Source organism: Nannobrachium achirus (genome assembly GCF_963921795.1).
Source record: "Nannobrachium achirus genome assembly, chromosome: 4".
NCBI lineage: Eukaryota > Metazoa > Chordata > Actinopteri > Myctophiformes > Myctophidae > Nannobrachium > Nannobrachium achirus.
The window spans coordinates 35,838,928-35,866,515 of NC_137813.1; the positions used below are offsets into that span (position 1 = coordinate 35,838,928).

At 43.1% G+C, this 27,588-nt stretch overlaps 1 protein-coding gene across 1 annotated transcript; it reads right to left on the bottom strand.

Annotated features, from left to right (window-relative positions):
- Positions 1–22,843: 22,843 nt before the first annotated feature.
- Positions 22,844–27,578, bottom strand: unm_sa1261 (un-named sa1261; the record flags this gene model as incomplete). The annotated part of the gene is made up of 3 exons (XM_080723964.1): positions 22,844–23,662; positions 24,832–25,034; positions 27,407–27,578. The coding sequence occupies 3 exons, from the start codon at positions 27,576–27,578 to the stop codon at positions 22,844–22,846; spliced, it is 1,194 nt and encodes a 397-aa protein (XP_080580090.1).
- Between the last annotated feature and the right edge of the window lie 10 nt (positions 27,579–27,588).

Here is a 27,588-nt window from a genome sequence, read left to right on the forward strand (position 1 = left end):
GGAACATTTTTATTCACTAATAAACAAATATTAATTAAACCATAAAAGCATATCACTTAGCAAAATACTAGCACACAATTCCTGATGAAGCCAGATGGTTTGACATTATAATATGACTGAAGAGTTGCACAGCACAGATGAATAGTGTATACTGTATAGAGCTCCAAAACTTGGCCTTGAACATGCAAGCTCAAAAGCACATAGCCACACGCGCACATATGAGCATGCTACAGATGCCCGGAAAATATCCATAAATGGGCTATTAGTTATTATGCCCCAATTTGCAGATAAGAGCTAACCCAATAAAATTATACATTTGCATTATACCGTCCTGTCTTCCCTTTTCAACTGTTGGACAATATTTTTAAGTCGCTTTTTTATTTAGAGATATTTTGTGACTGATTCTTCCTCAATATCATTGCTTGTATTTTGAGAGTTTTTGTATTTTCAATGTATTGTAGCAAATGAAAGCTTTTGGCATTTTTTCTTCATAAAAACTTTGTCCTTCCTTCACACTTTTGCCTTATGATATTGTTTGGTGAGTAAAGTATGCTTGATTTTTACTGGTTTGACCAAAATTGTAGTAGTTGTTGTTAAACCCTAGTGTTCATTGCACAGCAATTTTGATGTATATGTCACGGTTAGATAGAGAAACTGTTAGATCGAGAAACGGAGCGCTCGTCGTGCAGCGCAGGGTGGAACAAGCGGTCGCTTTGAGCAACAACAACGTGGCGTCGGCAGGAATGATAGCCTCACCCCACGGAGGTTATGGTTAGGGTTAGGGTTAGGCATAGTTTTACTGAGGTTAAGGTTAGGGTTAGGGTTAGAGTAAGGCATAGTAAGCTAATGGCTAAACACAGCCGAGCTGGGCTAGTAAATAAACGAAAGAGAGTCGCAAAAACGAGTGACGTCAGCGCCTGCACTAGTGAATGGCTGACTGGCTGTTGTCGCCATCTGGTGGTGATTGGTGTGTGGTGAACTACAAAACGAGCGCTCTTACCACAATCTCACTGAGTTACCCAAACTGACTGTAACATATACATTCAGAGTGAAGGCAGTTGATTCATTAACGAAGGGCCGTCAACTTATTGGCATCAGCTGCCGGCTAGTGGACACACCCACAAACCTTTGCTCTGCAGTGCTCTGAGGTCTTTGCACACTCCGACAATATAAGTCACTTGTCGGAGTGGAGACATGTCGGAATGGAGAGCAGTCACCGAAGCTCGCCACCCTTGGTAGGCCTACTCATCCAGACATTCATCCAGGCACAAATTAAAACCTGACCTGTATGCGATTGTAGCAGTATGGGCGTTGGTTCCCACAGCCCATCCTCCTCCCACTTGTTAGTGGCCTGATTGGGAACAGTATTTAGGTGGCATAGCTTTCAGCTGAGAGTTAGCGGTTTGTCTTCCTCGCTGGTGGTGGACACTGGAGGTGTCCCCCAGCTCACGCTGGCCTTCTGGCTTCAGCTACACTGGCATCTTGCTCAAAGAAGGTATGTTTCCCTTGTCTTGCTACTCAAGCAACTACTTGTTGGCGCTGTATTGTGAACTTGACCATGACCGCTTGTTTGTCATTTTAGCTAACTAGAAGCTCGTCTAGTCGGCGACCTGGCCAACTCGGAACAATGTAAATAGGGAATGAATGCCCCGCCCTTTAATGCAAACCCCATTATACCTGTTTTTTACCTGGTCATAGGACCCGTTTTGACCATCTGTCTGCCTGTGTCCATTTATGCCCATATATGGAGATATTTGTATCTGTCTGTCTGTCTGTCGGCGTCCATTTTATGTCCATATATGGAGATCACTGCAGTTATAGTTCTGGGTCCATTTTATGCCCATGCATATATGGAGATATCTGTCTATCTGCGTCCATTTTATGCCCATATATGGAGTATCTGTCTGTGCCTCCAACTGTGTTGCAGACACAGTGCCGGTTCCCCCTTTAATGCAAACCTCATTATACCTGTTGTCATAGGACCCGTTTTGAACATCTGTTTGCCTGTGTCCATTTATGCCCATATATGGAGATATCTGTATCTGTCTGTCTGTCTGTCTGTCGGCGTCCATTTTATGTCCATATATGGAGATCACTGCAGTTATAGTTCTGGGTCCATTTTATGCCCATATATGGAGATATCTGTCTATCTGCGTCCATTTTATGCCCATATATGGAGTATCTGTCTGTGCCTCCAACTGTGTTGCAGACACAGTGCCGGTTCCCCCTTTAATGCAAACCTCATTATACCTGTTGTCATAGGACCCGTTTTGAACATCTGTTTGCCTGTGTCCATTTATGCCCATATATGGAGATATCTGTATCTGTCTGTCTGTCTGTCTGTCGGCGTCCATTTTATGTCCATATGGAGATCACTGCAGTTATAGTTCTGGGTCCATTTTATGCCCATATATGGAGATATCTGTCTATCTGCGTCCATTTTATGCCCATATATGGAGTATCTGTCTGTGCCTCCAATCTGTCTGTCTGTCTGTCTGTCTGTCGGCGTCCATTTTATGTCCATATATGGAGATCACTGCAGTTATAGTTCTGGGTCCATTTTATGCCCATATATGGAGATATCTGTCTATCTGCGTCCATTTTATGCCCATATATGGAGTATCTGTCTGTGCCTCCAACTGTGTTGCAGACACAGTGCCGGTTCCCCCTTTAATGCAAACCTCATTATACCTGTTGTCATAGGACCCGTTTTGAACATCTGTTTGCCTGTGTCCATTTATGCCCATATATGGAGATATCTGTATCTGTCTGTCTGCGTCCATTTTATGCCCATATATGGAGATCTTTGACCATCTGTTTGCCTCTGTCCATTTATGTCCATATATGGAGATATCTGGCTATCTGCGTCCATTTTATGCCCATATATGGATATATGGAGATCACTGCAGTTATAGTTCTGGGTCCATTTTATGCCCATATATGGAGATATCTGTCTATGGAGAACGCGCGTGCCCGTGGGACGAACGGTTCTCGAGATACGCGGATTACCTACATACATACACACTCACAGATATTTTTTGTTGACTCATGTGGCGTACGTGATGTCAGAGCCTTTTATGAAGTGATGTCACAATGAGTCAGAGCTTTCGCCGATTTCCTCAGAAACAGCCTGATGTCAACAATCAACCCCGCATAAGGAGATTCCGAACGTTTCGCGCCGGTTCGGGAAAACCGCGCGTCGGGTCGGGTCGAGACCCGGCACTGCACTCCGTGCCGCGGCGGGGAACGCGCGTGCCGAATCTGAAGCCGGTGGGACGAACGGTTCTCGAGATACGCGGATTACAAACACACACACACGCACGCAGAGACATCTCGCATTTATAGATAGATAGATGCTACAAATGACTCCTTCTGGAGCTCCTAATCTGGCGTGCGGTGCTAAATCGCCATGCACACCATAGGTTGGCGGTCCTCATTCTCTATAGTGTATTCATTTGGTGTCCCCACCAACATGAATGTAAACATGGGCTTTATTTATATTGCAGTTCACCTCTACCTGGCATCCGCCGCTGTGAACAGTGACACTGTGCACTGCCCAAGCAAACGTGGTAGGTTAATTGTGCATCTCTCAGTCTCCGTTTCTATGAACTTAGTATAGTATAACTAACATGGCCGCTTGTTGCCTTGCCATTTCACTATGCCACACAAGCATACAGCACCACAGGAAAAAATAAAATTAGCATCTCTTCAAAACCGGTGTCTTTCAATTAACAAAAATAAAATACATTCTCTTTTTACAAACGTTTTAAAATGTGAAAATAAAAATACAATACAATATTCTCATCATGAAAATTAAATAATATGCGTTGTATTAAAGTTCTCTCTCACCAATAGCATCCAAATAAAATGCTCCTCTAACCACCAGGATTGGTGGTGCAGACAGAGGGCAAAACCAGCACACACTAGAAATGAAAATATGCTCACTCAGCAGCCTATTTTAACAAAGGCTAAATATGTACAAAAAGTAACGAAATAAAAGCAGCACACAGCCATCTACATCGGTGAAATAAAAGAAATATGTTCCATTTACAGTGCAAACTGTATCCCATATAGTCAACAGTCAGCTATGCTACTAGCCAAACATTTGTGCTAACAGGACTTCAGAGGCTCTGCCAATTAGCTGCTAACCACAATAGCAACATTATATAATGTAGTACCATGTATTTTAACCTTGATTTTAATTAGCACTACGCTCTGTTCAATTATTTCATTTGTGTCCATTTTTTCTTTCAGCCAGTCCTACTCATAGACTGTAGAAAAATACTAAGTTGCCACAATCGTGATCGTTTGGTTTCGTAATGCAAGCCTTGAAGCCTGCAGCGTAATTGCGCATCCCGAAAATATAGGATAGGCTACCGTGGCCTAAAATACGGCATTTTGAATTTAAAAAACACAAAATAGCACATTAAAAACCCAACACATATAAAACCGTATTTCCTAGTGACAATTTTTGCATCATTCCAATCCTAAGGTATTGGCTATTTATCTCATTATTCACACTGGACTTGAATGGGACGCAGTGTCTGACGTTTTGGCCGTTATAATGCTCTCCATTGACGTGTAGCCTGTCTGCCTTTCTCCACTTACAGCTTTCATCAAGGAGAGAAAAATCGGACTGAACGACTTCATTCAGAAGCTGGTATGAACGCCACACATCTGCCAACAGTGAGTTTACAGATGAGATCTTAAACACGACACAGTTGTTCTTTTGAAGCATAGATTTTTAAGGGTGTTTATTTTTAATGGAATTGAATGGAAATGTTGTAAAATAACTGGCAGGCAAATCCACTCAGCCATTTGGTTTTGGCAGAACATTAACAATTTATACATTCTCTTTTTACAACCTTCTTAAAATGTGAAAATAATAAAATACAATACAATATTCTCATCATGAAAATAAAATAAATATGCATTGTATTAAAGTTCTCTCTCACCAATGGCATCCAAATAAAATGCTCCTCTAACCGCCAGGACTGGTGGTGCAGACAGAGGGCAAACCCAGCAGCACACACTAGAAATGAAAATATGCTCACTCAGCAGCCTATTTTATTAAAGGCTAAATATGTACAAAAACTAAATAAAAGCAGCACACAGCCATCTACATCGGTGAAATAAAAGAAATATGTTCAGTGCAAACTGTATCCCATATAGTCAACCAGGTAGATTTGCTTGGAACAGTCAGCTATGCTACTAGCCAAACATTTGTGCTAACATCAAAGGCATAGTGCAGGACTTCAGAGGCTCTGCCAATTAGCTGCTAATAGCAACATTATATAATGTAGTACCATGTATTTTAACCTTGATTTTAATTAGCACTACATTCTGTTCTATTTTTATTTCATTTGTGTCTATTTTTTCTTTCAGCCAGTCCTACTACTGACCTGCTGGAGGCCTTTGCCGAGGACAAGGTGAACTTTATTGTCCCACAAGTAGGACATTTAGCTTGGGCTTTCATTTCACGCATGCTAAAACCATAAAAGGCAAACATCCCTAAAAATAACATACAAAGATGTTAATCACTTTTCAGCCTGGTGTCCATATTTTAGGCTTGTCATGACTCATGGCACACTTCGTGCCACGTGATAGTTCATTGGTGGGATCGACAGGGTGGAACAAAAAATGTTGCCCGCTTTAAGAACGCTCTTAATTTGGAAGCGAAGGATAACAACGAGTCACATTGACCAAACGACGCAGAGAAGGCCTAATCTGCCACAATGGCCTTCCTTGATCGCAGGGATAATTTCACCAGGACATATTCCTGTGCTTGCTCATTCTCCGATAAGCCATCACGACTTCTCAGGTGTTTATAGTTTCCTCCCCTCTACCGCTCCCTGAACAGAAGACTTGCCTGATGAACCCGACATTCAGCACAACGCGATATGCCAAGATATGGTAGCTGCCATACCCATTACCTAATAACCTAACCTAATTACAATGCATGTCTCTCTTGTCTCTCCTCTACACAGGCACTCTGAGGCTTTTGACAGCAGCAGCCATGACCCCAGTAGAGCTCTGAGGCTTTTGACAGCAGCAGCCATGTTGTTTTTACATTTCCAGCAATGGCGCTCAATATTCATAGGTGGGATCGACGGGGTGAAACAAAAGAATTTTACCACCAAGGCGATGCTCTTCAGTTGACTGCAGCTGAGTATGATGGCATGTCCTGGACTCAACTGCTCAATTTGATGGTTTTTACATTTCCAGCAATGGCGCTCAATGTTCATAGGTGGGATCGACGGGGTGAAACAAAAGAATATTACCACCAAGGCGATGCTCTTCAGTTGACTGCAGCTGAGTATGATGGCATGTCCTGGACTCAACTGCTCAATTTGATGGACCAAAGACTTCCCTTCACTTTCAGGACACTGCCTGGCAACACTACTCTGGTGAGTGGAGTATACGATGCTCAATTCCAATCCGTTGACTTGCTGACTCACAGACTTAGCCAAAGTCAACGTGCGCGTTCACGTTGGGGCTTGAGGGTTGTTCCAATGTAAATCGGTAATAAATTTCATGAACCAGCACGGTTATAGGGGGGCTTACCGAGGCTTATTTTTCTTTCGATCGCCAAAATAAGCCTGGGTTTCCAAGGCTATCATTTTCCTAATAGATTTGTTTTTATATTTCCAGAAATGGCGCTCAGAGTTCATAGGTGGGATCGACAGGGTGGAACACCAAATGTTGCCCACGACAAGGACGCTCTTAATTTGGATGCAGATGATTATGATGGCTTGTCCTGGCCTGAACTGCTGAACTTGATGGACAAAATACTTCCCTTCACATTCAGGAAACTGGTTGGCAACACTGCACTGGTGAGTGGAGTATACATTATGGCATTAACCAAAAAATTGACAAATCAACTTGACTTGCCCTGTAGCCAAGATATGGTAACTGCCATACCCATTACCTAATAACCTAACCTAATTACAATGAATGTCTCACTTGTCTCTCCTCTACACAGGCACTCTGAGGCTTTTGACAGCAGCAGCCATGACCCCCCCTCCCCCCCCCCCTGATATGTTCTCCATATGCAAGTATAACACCTATGCTTGCGCCTACTGAATATTTTGGAGCTAAGGGGCCGGGACCCCACGGCGCCACCTTTGTTCGGCAGAAGGGGTGAACCCTCTGCCACCTGCCGCCGCTGCCAGGGTGGGGGTGCGTCTTTTACGTTAGAATGGGGAGATAGCATTAGCAGGGCCGCTTCTTCTTCGGTGATCAAATGGGAGCTGATCGGGATGTGACGTTTTGTATCCAGGTTACTACTTCCAGCAACTGTTAGCAATAGCAACAAACCCCTGGCAGAATATGTCTTGTGGAAAAAGTACTTAAATTCTTGCACCATTTACTTCGACAGGGTGGAACAAAAAATGTTGCCCACTTTAAGAACACTCTTAATTTGGAAGCGAAGGATAATGAGTCACATTGACCAAACGAAGCAGAGAAGGCCTAATCTGCCACAATGGCCTTCCTTGATCGCAGGGATAATTTCACCAGGACATATTCCTGTGCTTGCTCATTCTCCGATAAGCCATCACGACTTCTCAGGTGTTTAGTTTCCTCCCCTCTACCGCTCCCTGAACAGAAGACTTGCCTGATGAACCCGACATTCAGCACAACGCGATATGCCAAGATATGGTAGCTGCCATACCCATTACCTAATAACCTAACCTAATTACAATGCATGTCTCTCTTGTCTCTCCTCTACACAGGCACTCTGAGGCTTTTGACAGCAGCAGCCATGACCCCAGTAGAGCTCTGAGGCTTTTGACAGCAGCAGCCATGTTGTTTTTACATTTCCAGCAATGGCGCTCAATATTCATAGGTGGGATCGACGGGGTGAAACAAAAGAATTTTACCACCAAGGCGATGCTCTTCAGTTGACTGCAGCTGAGTATGATGGCATGTCCTGGACTCAACTGCTCAATTTGATGGTTTTTACATTTCCAGCAATGGCGCTCAATGTTCATAGGTGGGATCGACGGGGTGAAACAAAAGAATATTACCACCAAGGCGATGCTCTTCAGTTGACTGCAGCTGAGTATGATGGCATGTCCTGGACTCAACTGCTCAATTTGATGGACCAAAGACTTCCCTTCACTTTCAGGACACGATATGCCAAGATATGGTAGCTGCCATACCCATTACCTAATAACCTAACCTAATTACAATGCATGTCTCTCTTGTCTCTCCTCTACACAGGCACTCTGAGGCTTTTGACAGCACCAGCCATGACCCCAGTGGCGCTCTAAGGCTTTTGACAGCAGCAGCCATGACCCCCGCCCCCCCGCCCTGCTGCAATCTTTTCCCCCGCCACACCGATGCATGTGGCCTTCAATCCGGCCTTGAATGTTTTGATGCTGCCAGTGGGCGCATCGGCCCTGTGGCCATTTTGGTATTTCCCGGCTGGTTTGGGGACAACTCACATCACATTCATAAGATGGGCCTAAAAGGGGGGAAAATATTTTTGAGTTAGGGTTAGGGGTTAAGTTTTTTTTTACATGGACCTGAGATGGCCATAACATGTTATTTCTTTTGTTTAAGAGCTGTCAACTTCTCCTTCTCCCCTCATTTATTGTTATGGTATGTTATCTTGACCCCCAAATCAATGTTTGTGTTCCATAAGATAGCCTAGAGGTGTCAACTTCTCCCTCTCCTTCTCCCCTCATTTATTGTTATGTTATATGTTATCTTGACCCCCAGAAGCTGTTGTTTTATTGAATTATATTATTAAAATGTCTTGATCAAATCAATGTTTGTGTTTTACATGGCGTTGTCACTTTTGGTAGTGTACTGTGTGTCTCTGTCAGGTAGGTCATAGGACTTTTACATCTGCTGCTGGATATAATCAAAACGGGTGTTTAAACACAGTGAATGCCAGACTTTATATTATTTAATGGCCCTTGGTGCCAGCCATTGTTTAATTTAACCTCCTATCATTAGATTAAAAGAAAATGTATATCCATATAAGATGACATTGATGGTTGAATAGTCTCTTTAGATCTGCAATCGTCTTTGAAAACCACCAAGGGCGATGTCTACCTTCTCTACTCGCTCCATAGAGCCGTGGTCGGTCGTGAAATTTAGACCGGGGCTTGGAAGGCCTCATGGAGCTCAGGCCCTGATTTGCTTGTAGTGCCCAATTCTACGATTGTGCCGGTGGCCATTTATGGAGGGTTGAACTGGCTGGGGCTGATCAACTGGCTGGACGCAAACTGCCCAAGAGCCTGGTTTATGCCACCGCTTAGCAACCCGATTAGACTGGTGAGGGGAGTTTAATTGGTAACCCTTACCCTAAATCTAACATCTATTGAAGTGCTGCCACTCCGACAATAAGAAGTAATTGTCGGAGTGGAAACATGTCGGAATGGAGAGCTGTCACCCTCTGATTACATTGTAGCTAAACATGTGGATCATACACTAATCTAAATGTCCACCTCATGTCCTTCACGCTAACCACCGTCCGTGAATCTTATACAGTATACACAACACAACATTTTGTTTCCTATCGACTTCAGTTCCTCCCTCCCTTTCCATCCATGAAGTCAGGTCATAAAAAAGTACGCCCATATTTAATATAGAAACTAGCTTATTATTAGAAAATAGCAGGGACGTGCTGGCCATTGGGAAAAGCGGGACAACTCCCGAACGGCCGGTTCATTCCCGGCCGGTCCAGGCCGGCCATTAGGAAAGAATTAAAAATAAAATGTCGGCCTTCGTTCCATTTTGGGGGCTGGGCGGCCAACAAAGTAAATCGTCACTGTCGGGCAAAAACCTTGTATCTCCAAGTTTCAAATGTGTAAATCTTTTCGCAAAGCAAAGCCCTGCTTCATCATAAAAGGCTGTCGCACAAAAGAAGTGACGGTGCGAGGCGTTGTGTGCTTGTAGATCGGCTGTTTTCACTAGTTTAAATCATTTTTAAAATGATAAATACAAAACAAACGGTTTTGGACATACAAGGTTTCCACACGACAACGATGAAATTTAAATCATGTAATTGGCCCACTGGCTTGTCACTTGTCATGATCTGAAATGGCACATCTTTGAGTAGCAGCAGCGCTATAGAGAGAGATCTCTCTCTATAGCGCGCAATGAGGGCCTCTCCAACTCTTTTTCCCGGGCTGAATCAGGGGCCCAGCACGTCCCTGGAAAATAGTAAATGGTACCAAAACACATAAAACACCAGACATAGACATTCAAATGAGCTCAATAATGAATGCGTAACTTAACTTGTAGTCACCACGTGGTATCAAATGAAACCAAAAGTATCTTTCAGGTTAAACCCTTAAAATATTTTGAGTGAAATACCCTTTAAGTTCAGGCTTTGAATCCTATGGGTTTTGACCTATGAATTTTATCTGCGGGTGCACCCTAGCTGGTAAGTATCTTTTAGTCAATATCCTTTTAACTGTAGATACTATTTATCTTTTTAACTCCTATTTATCTTTTAATTGTAAATATCCTCTTTAACTGTATGGTAAGTATTTTAAATTATGAATTAATAATCCATGAACTATTATACCCAGTACAGCATGAAATGAATTCACAATTAATCTTAAAACCAAAATACACAATACAATCAACTCCCAAGGCAGTAAACCCAATATGTACTGTACCACAGAGGTGTGTGTACTGTATGTGTTTGAGTCAACTGATGGCCAAACTGCACTTGTGAAGTGTAGTGTAAAAGGGAGGTGTATGGTGCAGAGTTCAGCTCTGTTAGTTCAGACTCAGTTCTACTGTATGAGTTCACTTTTGTGTATGTTCAGTTCAGTTATGTCCTACCACACTGGCAGAACCACAGAATCCAGAGTCAGTCTCCAAGGGAAAAAACAAAAAGATCCTCTTCGCATGCAATCCGTCGAATCCTGGGTTGGAAGTTCGCCACCCTTGGTAGACCTAGTCATCCAGACATTCATCCAGGCACAAAACCTGATCTGTATGCAAGCATACAGGACCACATGAAAAACTAAAATTAGCATCTCTTCAAAACAGGTGTCTTTCAATTAACAAAAATAAAATACATTCTCTTTTTACAAACTTCTTAAAATGTGAAAATAATAAAATACAATATTCTCATCATGAAAATAAAATAATATGCTTTGTATTAAAGTTCTCTCACCAATGGCATCCAAATAAAATGCTCCTCTAACCACCAGGACTGGTGGTGCAGACAGAGGGCAAACCCAGCACAAACTAGAAATGAAAATGAAAATATGATCACTCATCAGCAGCCTATTTTATCAAAGGCTAAATATGTACAAAAATAAAAGCAGCACACAGCCATCTACATCGGTGAAATAAAATAAATATGTTCCATTTACCGTGCAAACTGTATCCCATATAGTCAACCAGGTAGATTAGCTTAGAACAGTCAGCTATATGCTAGCCAAACATTTGTGCTAACATCAAAGGCATAGTGCTGGACTTCAAAGGCTCTGCCAATTAGCTGCTAACCACTGCATGGCTGTTGGGCTGTAGCCAAACAAAGTTTGTAGCAACTCACCAAAGTAATTGGAATCAAACTCTCAGCCCTCTCTGGAACGCTGAGGTGATGGCAAGGTGTGTGTGTGTGCTTTTAAGCAAATCGGATTCCAATCTTGATGTGACACAGATCTGATTCAGGCTGGATTCGAAAATCAGTCTGAACACACAGATCAGATCTGTGTAGCAAATGCAGTGTGAACAGTCGGGACAAAAGATCAGATTTGAGAACGAAATCAGATTCATGCTAGATTTGACTGCAGTCTAAATCCAGCCTATAATTATTTCTGCTCAATGTATCAATCAATTGAGTTCTGTGACTCAGTATGTGTCTCTCCTGTAGTGCAGGTGGTTCTGTGAGAATGGGGATTCACAGACAGTGCATGCAGGGGCAGAGAGGGAGAGGGCGGGGCAGAGGTGAGGGGTGTTGTCTGATTGGAGGGAATTCAATCAGTCAGTCTTGAGGGGGTTAGACTGATTGGGAGTACATCTGTCAGTCTTCACAGAACAAATCAAGTTAGGTTGACTTGCTCCTCTTCAGTCTTCTTCAGACAGAATATCCATATTCATTTATTCATTAGGTCACTGTTAACCAGACAACATGACCTGGGTTACAGGTCCCGCTTGGCTTTACTAATTAACATACGTTTTATGCCCATATATGGAGATCCCTGTCCCAATGTCATCAATATTAAGGACATATCTGGGAATGCCCATATTTGGTAATGCCCATATATGGGCATGTTTTGACATCACATTGTTGACCATCATGCAGGGGTCTCCATGGGTAACTGGTCCGATATACATCACTGGCCAGATGGCCAAGACTTGGCCGCATGTCGCCCTGAGGTGTCTCAAGGGCCATTTATAGTTACGTATGGTTGATTTTGTGTACGTTTGGAGGCGAGACAGTACGTACGGTAATTGCGTTGACATTCATACTGACCGTACGGTCTCTGTGTACAGGGTTCAATAAAGCCTATATGTACATACTATATCCACTAGATGGCACCCACATCTTCCCAATGAGCAAATGCAACATGCTACATAGCGCCTACATTGTTGACAGAGAGGTTTATAGACACCCTTGGAGGATACACTCGGATTGAACGACACTAACCATCGGCGCTAGTCACTGTGCTGTCCGGGTATAATATAAAAAGGACTGGAGAATGGATGAGCATGGACACATGCCGTTGCGAACGCCTAGAGCGCGATCTCAATGGGGGCGCCGCCGACAGTTAATGAGCCACGGTACAGTAGCCACCCAAACCGACCCAAAACCGACTAAAAACACCCCGTGCACGGGAGTGGAGAGAGACGCATTTGAGAGAGCTCAGCTGGTAGAGAGCGCTGATTAGGCTGACATGCGGGTCTGCGTCCTGGCCTGTTCACTGTTCAGCGTGTATTTGTGATTTTTTTGTTAGTTTTTTTACTTCCTCCAACGAAATGGATACACGAAAAAAAGACGAAACATTTCTCCCTCTACTGCCCCCACGGTTGACACAAGTTCGCCACGGGTAGTTCATGTGTACGTACGTTTTTAGCGTTTTTTATCCGTCGGGTTGAGTGTTGTCCGTAAGGTTACGGAGACAATCAATTACGTCCGGACGGCCGGAGGAACCGGATTAAATCACTCTCCCCCTCCGTCTCTTGTGTATTCCTGCGGAGTTTATGTATTACTATGCATGGTACTTTACTTGTACAGTATACACAACACAACATTTTGTTACCTATCGACTTCAGTTCCGCCCTCCGTTCCATCCATGAAGGCAGGTCATAAAAAAGTACGGCCACATTGACCCACACGTATTTATGTCCCAATCCGATACTTTTTTGAAAACGTGGGTGATTTGCGGAGCCTGACTGTAACACTGTGGTCATAGTGTGGGGATTTAAGGGGAGCAAATGCTAATTTCGTGCAAATTTGTCTTAAAGCGCAAAATTTTGCACAGATGTAGCCCAGGGCTTGCTCTAATGATTTAGCTAGAGCCGACGACCTTTGGGGTCGCCACAGCGGCCAAATCAAGTTGGCCTCCCATTGACTTTCTATACAGGAGGAAAATACCCAGAAAAACATTTTTTGAGCGGTGGTCACACCGTCTCCATAGCGTGGCCGACTGGCCGTGTGTGTATCCGTCTATGTATGTGGGTGGGTGGGTGGGTCCGTATGTAGCCTAAGTACCCCTGGTGACCAGAGAGGTGCTGTTGAGTCTAGTCTGCCCTGAGCATCAACTGCAATACCAGTGGTGGCCTGAGTGACATGGATGGATGGATGGCTCTCGTCTCTCTCTCACACGCAAGCAAGCACCCCCCCCCCCCCCCCCCCCCCATATTATATATATATATATATATATATATTTTTTTTTTTTTTTATATTTTTTATTATAATTATTATTATTATTATATATTTGTTTTGCTGTTGCGCAGCCTCCACGACCACCGCTCAGTTCACACGGGTGTGATTTTTTTCTGGGTATTTAAGTAGGATCTGAGGGGTCTAACTAGGGGTTTGTCATGATACTGAATCCATTGCAGGCATTTGTTTTGCACAAAAAACATTCCTTGGGCTAGAAATGGCCTCAGAAAACGATGCATGTATGGGTGGGCATTCATGTTAGTCGGAGGCCTTAGGGTTTTTTTTCTCGTGCTAATCAGTCTAAAAGTGCAACATTTTGCACAGATGTAGCTCAGGGCATGCTCTAACGATTTAGCTAGGGCGCCCGAGTCTGTGACCTTCGGGGTCGCCACAGCGGCCAACTCAAGTTGGGCTCCCATCGACTTTAATGGTGAAAAGTGATGAGTCATCACTTTTCAGAGTTTTGTGGGTGTTTTCTGGAGCTGTGGTGACCCCGAAGGTCGCCGCCTCGGGCGCCCTAGCTAAATCGTTAGAGCATGCCCTGAGCTACAACTGTGCAAGATTTTGCACTTTTAGACTGATTAGCACGAAAAAAAAAAAAACTAAGTCCTCCGACTAACATGAATACTCACCCATACATGCATCGTTTTCTGAGGCCATTTCTAGCCCATGGAATGTTTTTTTGTGCAAAACAAATGCCTGCAATGATTCAGCATCATGACAAACCCCAAGTTAGACCCCTCAGATCCTACTTAAATACCCAGAAAAAAAAAGGTTTCTGGGTATTTTCCTCCTGTATAGAAAGTCAATGGGAGCCCAACTTGATTTGGCCGCTGTGGCGACCCCGAAGGTCGTCGGCTCGGGCGCCCTAGCTAAATCATTAGAGCAAGCCCTGGGCTACATCTGTGCAAAATTTTGCGCTTTAAGACAAATTTGCACGAAATTAGCATTTGCTCCCCTTAAATCCCCACACTATCAGTGGTACGCTCATAATATCACATAATATTCCTCCTCCTATAGTCAGGGACTAGTCTGCTGCTCCCACTCCACCAGAGCCAGTGGCGTCAGTTCAGCAAAATCTAAGGTATGGCAACATGACTGATCTTGCACATGCGAAGGCACACATGCAAGACACCAGTCATGTTGCCAATCCTTAGCAACAGGCATGATGCATTTATCAGCGTTCAGTGTTCAGTAGTCTTGATTGGTAGATTCAAAGAGATGTGTTCTTATTTCTTAGGCTTATTATTATTATTATTATTTTCTTTGTCACATATCAAATAATTTGACAAAAAAATGCTAAATCTATGTCGAGCAACATGCCAGACAGAGTTAGAGTAAAAATCTGCCTTTTCCTTGTTGTATGCTACTGTAACCTACAGTATGTTTAGACCTTCCACGCAGACATTTATATTATCCACAAATGTCACTCATTGTTCATCATATGACTTTTTTTACACAAGTTTTACACAAGTTTGACTGTGTGTGTGTTTATATGTGTAATTATTATTATTATTAGTTTTGTTGACAAACAAAACTCTTTACCTAGGGTTTGGAAGTCACTTTGGAAGTCACGTGGGCATGGGAAAGTGATAAATGTCCCCTGATTAGGCCACGCGGGCGGCGTTAGGCTGCCTCTAGGCTGCCTCCATGTATTGCATATAGAGGCCCGCCCCTGAATTTCAACAGTATGTCGAATCGGGTGCTCCTCCTGTAGTGGGCTTTGCTAGTCGCTCCAAGTAGCCCCCCTTGTTTGGTTTGGGGAGGGCTATACACGTGTCAGAAGGTGGATGGGCGGGCGGAGCCAGGCTGTCTGCACGTATTTTAGCGTATTTTAGTGCCCTCGTGATAGCATAGATGTGTAATCGAGCACCACTGCCCAGTAGCCGTCCCTCCTTTGTGCCTCGGCACTTTTCGCCCTCCCTCGTGTGTGCTCGGCTCCCCCCCCTTCCTCCGAGAGAGAGGGAGAGGGAGGGAGGGAGACAGTGAGCTGGAATAATGGCTAACCCTCTCCCACTACTTACATTGCGCGTGGAATGGATCCAAGTACAACATTGACCTCTATGCTGGATGTGTAGTGAGCTGGAATAATGGCTAACCCTCTCCCACTACTTACATTGCGCGTGGAATGGATCCAAGTACAACATTAACCTCTATGCTGGATGTGTGAATCACCTAAAAACAGCGATGTTTGACGAGACACACACACGTGTGTTTGTGTAGTCCGTTAATAACAAGCATGGTATGATGGTACGTTGGTAGCGATACTTTGGTACTTTTACTTGAGACCTGAAGTTGGGAAGTGTTACCGAATATGTGTCGTGTTTCTATGCGAGTCTAGAACGTAACTCGACAAGTGTTATCCTTATGCATAGATTAAAAGCTGCCATTTCATTTGCCTTGATGTTGAAAGTGAACACGTAACGTGTGAAATCAGTGGTGGACATTTTATACTGAAGTAAAAGTATCAATGAGCAGAGTGAGACCAGCACAACAGAACAGAGTAGCTCAAACGGGACCAATAGTTTGTCAATAGACAGTGTCCACTCTTGCTGTAGCCTCGCGTAACCCATGAGTCCCTGCATGGGCTATAGTGCGCACACATGACAGATTTGGTGAGAGGCTGATAGCCTATTCATTCACTTCACCTATATACCCAGACAGTACAGCGACATAACGCCGATACCTACTCAACCTCTGTAACAAAGGAGGTTTGCTCATTGGGATGATGCATTTGCGACGTCGCTTGCCACACGGCACGGATATTTTTAATTTTTCAACATGTTACACCCATAGAGTTATAGGTTACACCACGGACAACCGCTTTTCGCTCGCGTCGCGTGTGTGAGTGAGTGAATGAGTGAGTGTGCGTTCATTCCTCGGAGATAGAGAGAGCACAGATACAGACAAAGCTGCGTGAGTATGATGTTTTAAGCATTGTTTCCCAAGTACTGTGTCAGTGGGTCTCGACCCACGGGTGGGTCGCGAAATGGGACTGTGTGTGTGTGCCAATGTTGTGTATTGTAACTGCGTCTTCTATTGCAAACAGTGCTAAACTCTTCAATCAATCAATCAGTCTAGATACAACAACCTCGCAAATTTGCCTACAGCCCCCCCCCCCCCACCCCCACACCACTCAAAAGTCCTCAATTCAACATATAGGCTACGTCAGTAAAAGTACAAAAGTATTGACTGTCAGCCCAGACTACACTGGACACCTTACACAATTGATCCTGTTTCCTGAGTTATTGGTGTCCGACCAAGTGTGCCTTTTTGTTCATGATAGATATTGACAATAAGGTATTGAAAACATTTTAATCTGAATTAAAACCTAAACCCTTATGTTGATCAAATATAGAGCAGTCCTGCCTGAGCGCCCCTAAACCCCTTATGTTGATCAAATATAGAGCAGTCCTGCCTGAGCGCCCACAGGGCGCGAAGCCTTTCTAGTTTATAAAATCAGCGTGATGTGTCTGCCACTGGCTTAGCTGTAGCCTGTGTGAATCATAAAATCATATCAAATCAACCAGTGGCTTAAAAACGCCAAAGTTGTCATTGTCCTGTAGCTAATGGTTAGACTTCAAAACGACCATGGAATTAGATCATTTGCACCCCTTTTAATGAAACCGTGATATAATCTATGTGTAGCAGCAGGAGGAGCTGTCACATTAAATAGGTTACACCACGGACAACCGCTGTTAGCCTGGGTTAGCTTGTGTGCTAAAAAACGTCTATTTAAAAGGTGCTTCACATTAAACTAGAATTGAAATATTTCAATAATAAGTTTTGTGGCTTGTCGCCGTATCTATCTATCTATCTACAGAGAGGGAGAGAGAGAGGAAAGTACAGTTGAATACTATGGCATAACTTCACATTAAACTAGAATTGAAAAATTTCAATAATAAGTTTTGTGGCTTGTCGCCGTATCTATCTATCTATCTACAGAGAGGGAGAGAGAGAGGAAAGTACAGTTGAATACTGTAGTTTTGGAGAGAATATTTTAAACCCAATGAACTAGGATTGAGAAAAATGAAATATTTTTCACGCCCAAGCAGATGAAGGCTTGTTTCCATTGGGGTCCTTTGTACTCCTGTGTGCCGTGTGCGCTTTTAAACTGTTCCACCTTCATACAGGTGACCACTGAACTGAATTCATTAATTTAATTGCATTTCTGGTGTTGCATTTCTGGTGTCCTACCTCTGACAGTGTGCAAATGGAACCAAATGGACCCGTGGCCAGTATGGGGAAATGTTACCATTCTGAAGCCTCGCTCCACGTGGCGTTCCATTTCTCCCTGTGGCGTTCCATTTCTCGTGGCGTTCCAATTGTCAGACACGACCAAATGCAGCACTCCAATTGGCTAGGAATGATCACGTGGCACACGTGCCGACGTCCTCACGCACTGTACAAAGGACCCCAATGGAAACAAGCCTTAATCTGCTTGGGTGTGAAAAATATTTCATTTTTCTCAATCCTAGTTCATTGGGTTTAAAATATTCTCTCCAAAACTACAGTATTCAACTGTACTTTCCTCTCTCTCTCCCTCTCTATAGATAGATAGATACGGCGACAAGCAACAAAACTTTATTATTGAAATATTTCAATTCTAGTTATTATTTCACTTGTGATTTAGTGCCACCTAGCTGTGCCTCTTCACATTTTCAACCCATGTTACTGTATACGAAGAGTTCATTTGCAAAAACAGATAAAAGCCATTTTGGAAAAAAATGAGATGACTATTGTAAATAACAGTTAAGTTAGAGTTTTATTAGAATATAAAATCAATTTTGTTGTTAAGGCAGATATATCCCATTCTAAACGCCCTCAAAGATCAGGTTTTGTAGCAAAAACAGACAAGTGACATAGCTCTTTGTTTGCAGAAACAGATAAATCCATTGGGCAGCGTGTTTAGACCATGTGATCCAAGATGGTGCCCCATTATGCACCAAACTTGTCTCAAACATTGTTCAGGGGTCTGCCATGAGGATAGTCAAACCAGGGGCCATGTGTGGCCCCCAGGGGCCATGTGTGGCCCCCAGGTGCCTCTGGGTGCCACAGGCGCACTGTTGCCCCGTTTTGCACCAAACTTCTCTCAAAGACTGTTCCAGGGGTCTGTCATGAAGATAGTCACACCAGGGGCCATGTGAGGCTCCGAGGGGCCATGTGTGGCCCCCAGGGGCCTCTGGGTGCCATAGGCGCACTGTTTCCCCATTATGTGCACTGTTGCCCCATTATGCACCAAATGTGTCTCAAACACTGTTCAGGGGTCTGCCATGAGGAAAGTCACACCAGGGGCCATGTGTGGCTCTCAGGGGCCATGTGTGGCCCCCAGGGGCCTCTGGGTGCCATAGACGCACTGTTGCCCCATTATGCACCAACATTTTCTCAAACAATGTTCAGGGGTCTACCATGTGGCCCCATGTGGCGTGTGGCTCCCAGTGGCCCCTGATATACAGGGGCCCCTGATGAGGCCTGTGAGGTGGCCCCTGGTGTGACTATTGTCATGGTAGACCCATGGACAGTGTTTGTGCCATATTTGGTGCAGATCAGAGCAGCAGTGCGCCTTTGGCACCTGGGGACCCCAGGGGCCACTGATATGGCACACTGGGGCCCCTGGTTTAGCCCTTTGTGTGACTATTGTCATGGCAGACCCTTAAACAGTGTTCATGCTAAGTTTGATGCAGATTGGAGCAATGGTGTGCCTTTGGCACCCTGGGGCCCCCCGGGGCCCTTGATATGGTACACTGGGGCCCCTGGTGTGGCCTGTGAGGTGGCCCCTGGTGTGACTATTGTCATGGTAGACCCCTGAACAGTGGTTGTGCCAAGTTTGGTGCAGATTGGAGCAACGGTGCACCTTTAGCACCCCAGGGGCCCCTGAGTTGTCCCCTATTGTGCCCCCTGGTGGCTACATGTGGCCCCTATAAAAGTACAGACTACTTAAGTATGTTGTCAAAACTTTGTTTTTGCTCTCCTGTAAAATTCTGGAAATCCTTTTTGCGTCCTCGATATGGCAAAATTCAATGGTGAAACATCAATTGTGGAGTTATCTGTTTTTGATTAAAAAAAAACGACTGTTGGAGTTATCTGTTTTTGCCAAAAAAATAAGAAAAACTATTTTCTAATAAAGTTACATTTTTTATGATACATCTATTTTGTTAAGTCATTTTTACTTAGTCAAATCCACCCAACTTCAGTTTGATTGATATTACTTTGAGTGCACAATAAAAAAAACTGGATTTGTGAACATTTATAAAAACGGAGTTATCTGTTTTTGCAAATGAACTCTTCTTACACAGAACAGTCTGGCTCCATTTCCAGTTGGATTAATCCACTTTTAATGAAAGATGAGATTAGTTTGGTGATATACTGGTTCCCACTAGATCTGCTAAATTCAACATGAGTTTCAGCAGTGTCTCTAACACAGGGGTCTTCAACGTTTTCAGGCCAAGGATCCCTTAGCTGAGAGAGAGATGAAGCAGGGACCCCCACAACCTGTTCATAGATTCCATATAGTTTCATCGTTTGACAGCACAATCATCAGTGTATTTTGGATTCATGTCAATTTGTGTTTTCAGATATTTAACCAACCACACGTCAATACTTAATAAACTTGACCTTTCACTCTGTACTTAGTCTGTTCTTTTTCCCCTCTACACCAAAGCTCTTTGACAAAAATAGCCGATCTACAAGCTCACAACGACTCACAGCGCGAGGCGTTTTGAGCTTATAGATCTGCTATTTTTGTCTAAAGTTCTCAGAATATGAACGTTAGGGTTCAAGTGGTTAATATAAAAAGGAGAAAATAAGCTTCTATCTCACAAAGATTTGGAGGACCCCCTGTAGTAACTCTGAGGATCCCCTAGGGGTCCCGGACCCCCTGTTGAAGACCCCTGCTCTAACACACACATGAACAGTTAAACAGAACAACACCAAGTAAACAACGTCACCACACAACACATAATGCCATGGCACATCTGTTACTGTAAGTCTATGAAACTCCTTTTCATTATGTACCATCTTCAAAAGAATGGTTACAATTTTCTGTGCATTATAATGATGAAAATGCATTCAATAACTCATTATGACAGGGTTTCCTTCATTCTGAGAAAAGAAACTGCAGCAATGTTTGACTCTGTGGGCTGTTTATTTCAACAATATTCCACCAGAGCAATGTGAATTCATGCAATTATTTTTGGAAAAACACAATAGACAGAAAATATTTCACAATGTACTGTTTTTCAAGTTTGTCCATCTTTTAGTAACCAAAAATGTTTACCTCTTAAACAATATTCACAGAAAGAAATTCATGAATAAAAACAACGGAAGAGTAAGGACTTAACATCACTCCCTCCCTGTTCAGGTTAAGGTATAGTTGGCTGTGTAAAACTTATCCCCAAAAGCAAGTTATCTTCTCCATGTTGAAATTACTCAAACAGCACACTGGATACAAAATTCATTTTCTTTTAAGCATTTTCAGACGCTAATTCTGCTAAGTTAAGATTTGTTTGTTTTTTGTTTTTTAAACCATGCAATTTAAAAAATTATGTTTAACCATAGCTCTTGAGTAGCTACAGGAATGCTTTGTTATACATATTTAGCAAATAAACCATCCTGCCAAATAGCTATACTGTATGTATTGCACGAGTAGCACGGTCGTCCACTAAACTGAAAAACACATTCGGTTTTTCATTGCTTTCATCACATGGGAAATAATTCCTTATGCTGTCACAATGATAACTGAACTAGATTGGATTTGCCAACTGTAGCATTTTGTAATCTTGATTGGTAGATTCCAAGAGATGTGTTCTTATTTCTTAAGCTTATTTTTTTATTTTTTTTTATCTTTGTCACATCAAATCATTTGACAAAAAAATGCTAAATCTATGTCGAGCAACATGCCAGACAGAGTATAAATCAGCCTTTTCCTTGGCCCTCGCTCTTGGTGTATGCTACTGTAGCCTACAGTAGGTTTAGACCTTGCACAGATGAAAAGACATTTCTGACAAACAAAACATTGTCTCAATCTACCTCTAAAAATATGTGGGAGGCTTACAGTACATCAACAACATTACTACTCACGTTTGGTAGTAAAATGTTCCATTACTACATCCTGTTCAAGGTATGGTATTGGTATTAACAGGGAACAGCATTGTCAGGGTTAGCAGTTTGAGTCCCACTGTAGCCAACACTGCAAAATGTTCTGGGAATTGTAAAGCACTCTAAGCATCCGCTGAAATGGAATATCATAGCGGCGGTTTACCTAAACTTGGGGAGAAAACTTCAAAACAAGGTTCTGATTTCTGATACAAATATTTCTGACATAATAAATAATGAAACGAAAACAACATAACAAAAAACACTTTACAGAAAAATAACTTACAAAATTAACTATTAAACATAAAAACATGGATCAATATAATACAGGCCCAGTAGTATCTTCCATCACGGTCATATTACAGACAATTTATATATATGCACAAATTGATGCACTTAAAGCAGATTATTCCTTTCACTTTTGCTTCACAAATCGATGACTGGGTTGTTTTCAATTATTCGTTTTTTGTATTGCTTCTTAATAGTGCTCTGTTTTTATCTGTCTAGTTGTCTCCCCTCAGTTATTTTATTTTTTAAGTCTTCCAGTGTAGTGACATATTTCAGCAACTGATGTACATCCACACAAGAATGTTAAGTAGGCTACACATCGGGACTGTCTGACTTGCTAGTCATTCCCTCAGAGTGCATCATCATAAGAAATGATTCATGAATCCAGAGTGAAGCTACATCCTATCTCAGACCAGTGAGGACACGTCACAATGCTAAGTACCAGCCGCCATGTTTCTTTTCACACTTTTCTCTCTCTACTCCTTCCTCTTCCCTGGAAAGATCTCCTGCTTTAGCTCAGACAACCTTTGTGTTACTTGGGTGTGCGGGTACAACACCCCCTCACGTTGATGTAGCCCAGGATGGAACAGCCAGCCTCTACACGCAGATCTCAATCGCTGTGGCTACCAGGATGCGGCCACCACCGTTGTTTTCCCGGTTGACCCGCTCGTAGCTTCCTGTGGACGAGGGGGAGCTATTGGTTGACATGGACGAGTAATGGTTGTCCATCAGAATGCTCCCCTTCGCCACCGTGCAGCCAGGCGACAAGGACTGCTGCTTCAGTCTGTCCACCAGCACGTCCTCCTCTGATGAAGACGAGCTGATGTCTACCGTGGGCCCGCTGCCCCCGAGCCCCCCGCCGCCAGCGCTATTCCCATTTTCTGTGTCCAGCATCCAGCAGTGATTGAAATAGCTGAAGACCTCCTTGACGGAGCAGCGGCGTTCTTGCTCGACAGAGAGAAGCCTGCGGAACATGCGCAGCGCGTCGTCAGTGAAGCGGCGCCACTGTGACGGCACCGTGCCCGTCCTCCGGCGCTGCCAGCGGACGAACTCCTCGTAGAAGCCGTCGCACAGCAAAGCCTTCTCCCAGGGGAAGTTCCCCGTCAGCATGCAGAAGAGCAGCACGCCGAATGCCCACACATCCGTGCTGTAGTCCACGCAGAAGCCCTCTTGGCGCATGGGGTCGCAGAGCTCGGGCGCAGTGTACGGGATGGTTCCACTCACGCGCTTCACCGGGGAGCCGGCCCGGCGCGTCATGCCGAAGTCAGACAGCTTGATTTTGCGGCACTCTTTGTCAAAGATGAGGATGTTCTCAGGCTTGATGTCTCGGTGGACCAGTTTTTTACAGTGCATGTAGTCCAGGGCGATCGCCACCTGGTGGACACATCGTTTGGCCACCGTCTCGGTGAGCCCCACCTTGATAAAGGAAAGGGAGAAAATAAAAACGGCAGATAAAAGAACGATGAAGTCACACACACATAGGACAACACCAAGTTAAGGTCTGTGGCAAATTCCAAACCCCTTGATCCATATCGTCAGAAATGAATCCTTTTCACATCAGACATTTTGATAGGTAAACACAGCTGAAGCCAGTAATAAGTATACTAAATGAAACGCACCCACGATTAACGTTACATTACCTTCAGCTGCGTTTACATGTCAAAATGCTTCCATACTGCAGTAATAACTATACACAGCAAAGGGTTGGAATCCAAATAGATATGGCATATGGTTTTTGTGGTGAGTGAGTGGAAATGAGAGCCTAAAAATAGATGTAATTGTTTCGGGGAGGGGGTGAGAAATAATGAACTGGATTATGTTACAACCTATCCCAGTCTGAAGATAAAACGAGGCAGACGAAACTCATACTTACTGATCATAGATCAAATAACCGCCACATTATTACACAGGTGCACCACATATTAATTTTGCATAACTTTCTACAGTAACAGTAACATCCATGGTACTGCTGTGATTTAACTCTTATAAGAGTATAAAGAAAGTATAAAGACATTTTTTTCTTTATACTCTTTAGAGAAAAGACATTTTCAGGTCAGGATACCAATTTGATCCAATCAGGAGAGAGAATTCATACAGAATAAAGGAAAAACCAGTGAAACTGGAAGACAAATTTTTAACTTGAACACTATAAATTGGAAGCTGGAGAGACGGGAAGGCGCCTGTTACAGAACAAACACTACATGTTGTCACTGTCAGGCAGAAACCTTGTATCTCCAAGTTTAAAATTTGTAATTTTTTTCGCAAAGTAAAGCACTGCTTCATCATATGGCCATCGCACAAAAGTAGTGAAAACAGCTGATCTACAAGCACACACAACGCCCCACGGTGCGAGGCGTTGTGTGCTTGTAGATCGTCTGTTTTCACTAGTTTAAATCATTTTAAAAATGATAAATACAAAACAAACTGTTTTGGACATACAGGGTTTCCACCTGACAATGACGATATAGTATGATTACTATAACAATATAGAGCGTTAACTATATATACTTAATATGGTCATCCAAATAATCTCTAAGAAAATAGTGGATAGTTCAGCCATAGTACAGTACCCAGCTCTTTCTCACCTGCGGGGGGATAATGTCAAAGAGATCTCCAGCCAGGGCGTACTCTTGGGCGAAGATGTAAAAGTCGTCGGTCTCAAAGGCGATGCCAAACATGTTGATGATGAAGGGACAGGGTGAGAGGTATAGAGAGATGCTGTATTCCCTCAGAAAACTCTTCAGCTTGGTTGTCTTCTTCCGCAAGAACTTCAAGGCCATTTTGGTGCCTAAAACAGGAAAGCAAGACCAGGCGGTTTTACATAACTGGCATACAGTATAAATATAAAAACCTGTTCCCCTCTTGTGCTATTTTTAGCTACATTTCAGTGCCATGGGGATTATAATTAATGGCTGCTTAATTGTAGGAATGAAACACAATTAAGATGCATTTTTCATTTAAAATTCAATGAATAATCAAAGCAAGTGGGATTACACAATTAAATCCATTTGGGTTTTGGGTTGTGTATATTTTGTAAATATCCCAAATCCTATGTCAGATTTGTGTTTCTATACAGCAGGCAGGGCCTCATCTGCTTTGATGTACAGGATTTGGCAGTGAATTGAATGTATTCAGCTGTGTCAACATACTGTATCCAGCCAGGAATAAGATTAGAAAGGCAAAGACTAGGCAAAACCAAAGTGTATTTTGCCTCAGGCCACAGGCAAACCAAACCTTTATACTTCATACCCTACACGAGTGGTTTTCAAATGTCTTGTGCCCAAGTAAAACTCTCACACCTGTATTCAGAGCAAAAATAGCAGTTCACAGATTTACTCGCAAATCTACAAGCTAACAATGCATCACATATTTGGTTTATGGTATAGAATTTGAATTTGTATTTGGAAATGGGTGTGCACTAAGTATTAATATAGTAAATTAAAATCTAATTCCAACATTTTTGTATAGTTGCAATATCCCAAGGCACATCTCACAGCACACCAGTGTGCCTCGGCCCACCGTTTGGAAACCACTTACACAGTATACACCGTGATGTGAAGCCACTGGAAACCCAAAATCCATTTCATTGTCTCGAGGGAAAAGCAATAAGTTCAGAGCCTTGATTCACTTCATCTCCACTCATCAGACACGCTCCCCCAAAACCGCAGCAGCATAGGCGAGGAGACAGACGAATTACCACGAGACGAGACAAATTACCACCACTAATTTGAGAGGAGGAGAAATACCCCAGACAATAAGTTGGAGAGATGCCAGCTTTAAATGCCACGTTGTCTGACTGTAGCTACTGTAACGGCTGGTGTGTCAGCGAAGGTGAGGAGGAGGGATGCTTCTCCAATACCACTGGCTCAGCTCTGCTTATTGCACCAAGAACGCTTTGAGCAGGCAGCTAGACTTGCATGAAAGCTCCGTTTTTCCATTAACGTCATCTCTGAAGTAATCCTGAAATCAATTCCATAATGTAAAATAATACAACCTTAATGCAGCTGAGTTGAAAGTTGAAACTAATTTACAACAGAGAACTGAATAATAGCCTTGCAGTGGTGGTTTTCTTCTCAAACAACTGTTCAGCAGCAACCAACAGCATGATGTTATATATTCATGAACCATCTATCTGGCCCCAACTTTTGATGAACTTATGCAAAGGCCCCAGAGGCGTTTCTTGATAATAATAGACACAAATTGTTTATGCTTCACTTTTCATGAATAGCTCTTTCCTATAAATATTGTAGATTAATCTAAATATCCAGCCACCCAAAAATGCAATTAATACTGTAACACGGCTGTATAATATAGAGGTAATAAATTCACTTCAAACTTGGGTGTCTGATTCAGGACAATACACTTCTACTCAATTCACTATTGCCCCCCTGTGAATTCACACTTCCACTGCAACATGGCGAATTCCACAAGGGAATACTCAGAGTAATACTAATCTGTACACTGTATTTCCTTCTGCTCCGTCTTTGTGTTTCTGTAAAATAGATGATTAATAGAATTGGAGCAGGTGGACAATGCTTTAGCTTGCTTTTAAATTCACAACATTGTGAATTCTGAATTTAGAATTTTGATCTGTGCTCAGCCACTGAATAAATCTGAGCTCTGATCTTTCTTAGGATCTCCATATATGGGCAACTGGGCATAAAAGGAACAAGCACTGACAGATACAAAGATCTCCATAATATGGAGATCTCTGTACCTGTCAGTCCTAGTCCCTTTTATGCCCATACTGTTTATGGAGTCCATATATGGGCAGATTGGGCACAAAGACAGACAGATAGGCTACAGACAGAGATCTCCATCTACAGTATGGGCATACCGGTATCAGTCAGATCAGCGGTGCAACATAAGTGTAAGGACTCTAGTAACTCTAAAAGAGAGTATTGCATAATCACCTTGGATGCCCATTGCTGCGAAACATGTATGAGTGCCTTGACAAGCTGAAATGCCTAATTAATACTTCTGTGCCGAACATTAATTAGCTAATTTACAAGCTCTGCGAGCTTGTTGATCAGCTATTTTCGGCATGGGACAACGTCATACGACTAAGGCATGGGACAACGTCATACGACTAAGCATCAAACAGACTAAAGCCTTTCAGACTTGTTGTGGTGGGTGAACAAACATCCTTCATAGAGTTACCTCTGATTTTGTGGACGACCAGGTCCACTTTTCCATACGTGCCCTTCCCCAGTTCTCTGATGACCTCATAGTACTTGTTGATGTCCAGCTTCTCCAGGTTCTGGGCAGCGATGACCTGGAGCTCCTCCAGGATGTCCATGGAGGCCCGGGAGCCATGGGGTGAGGAGCTCATTCTTCCAGAG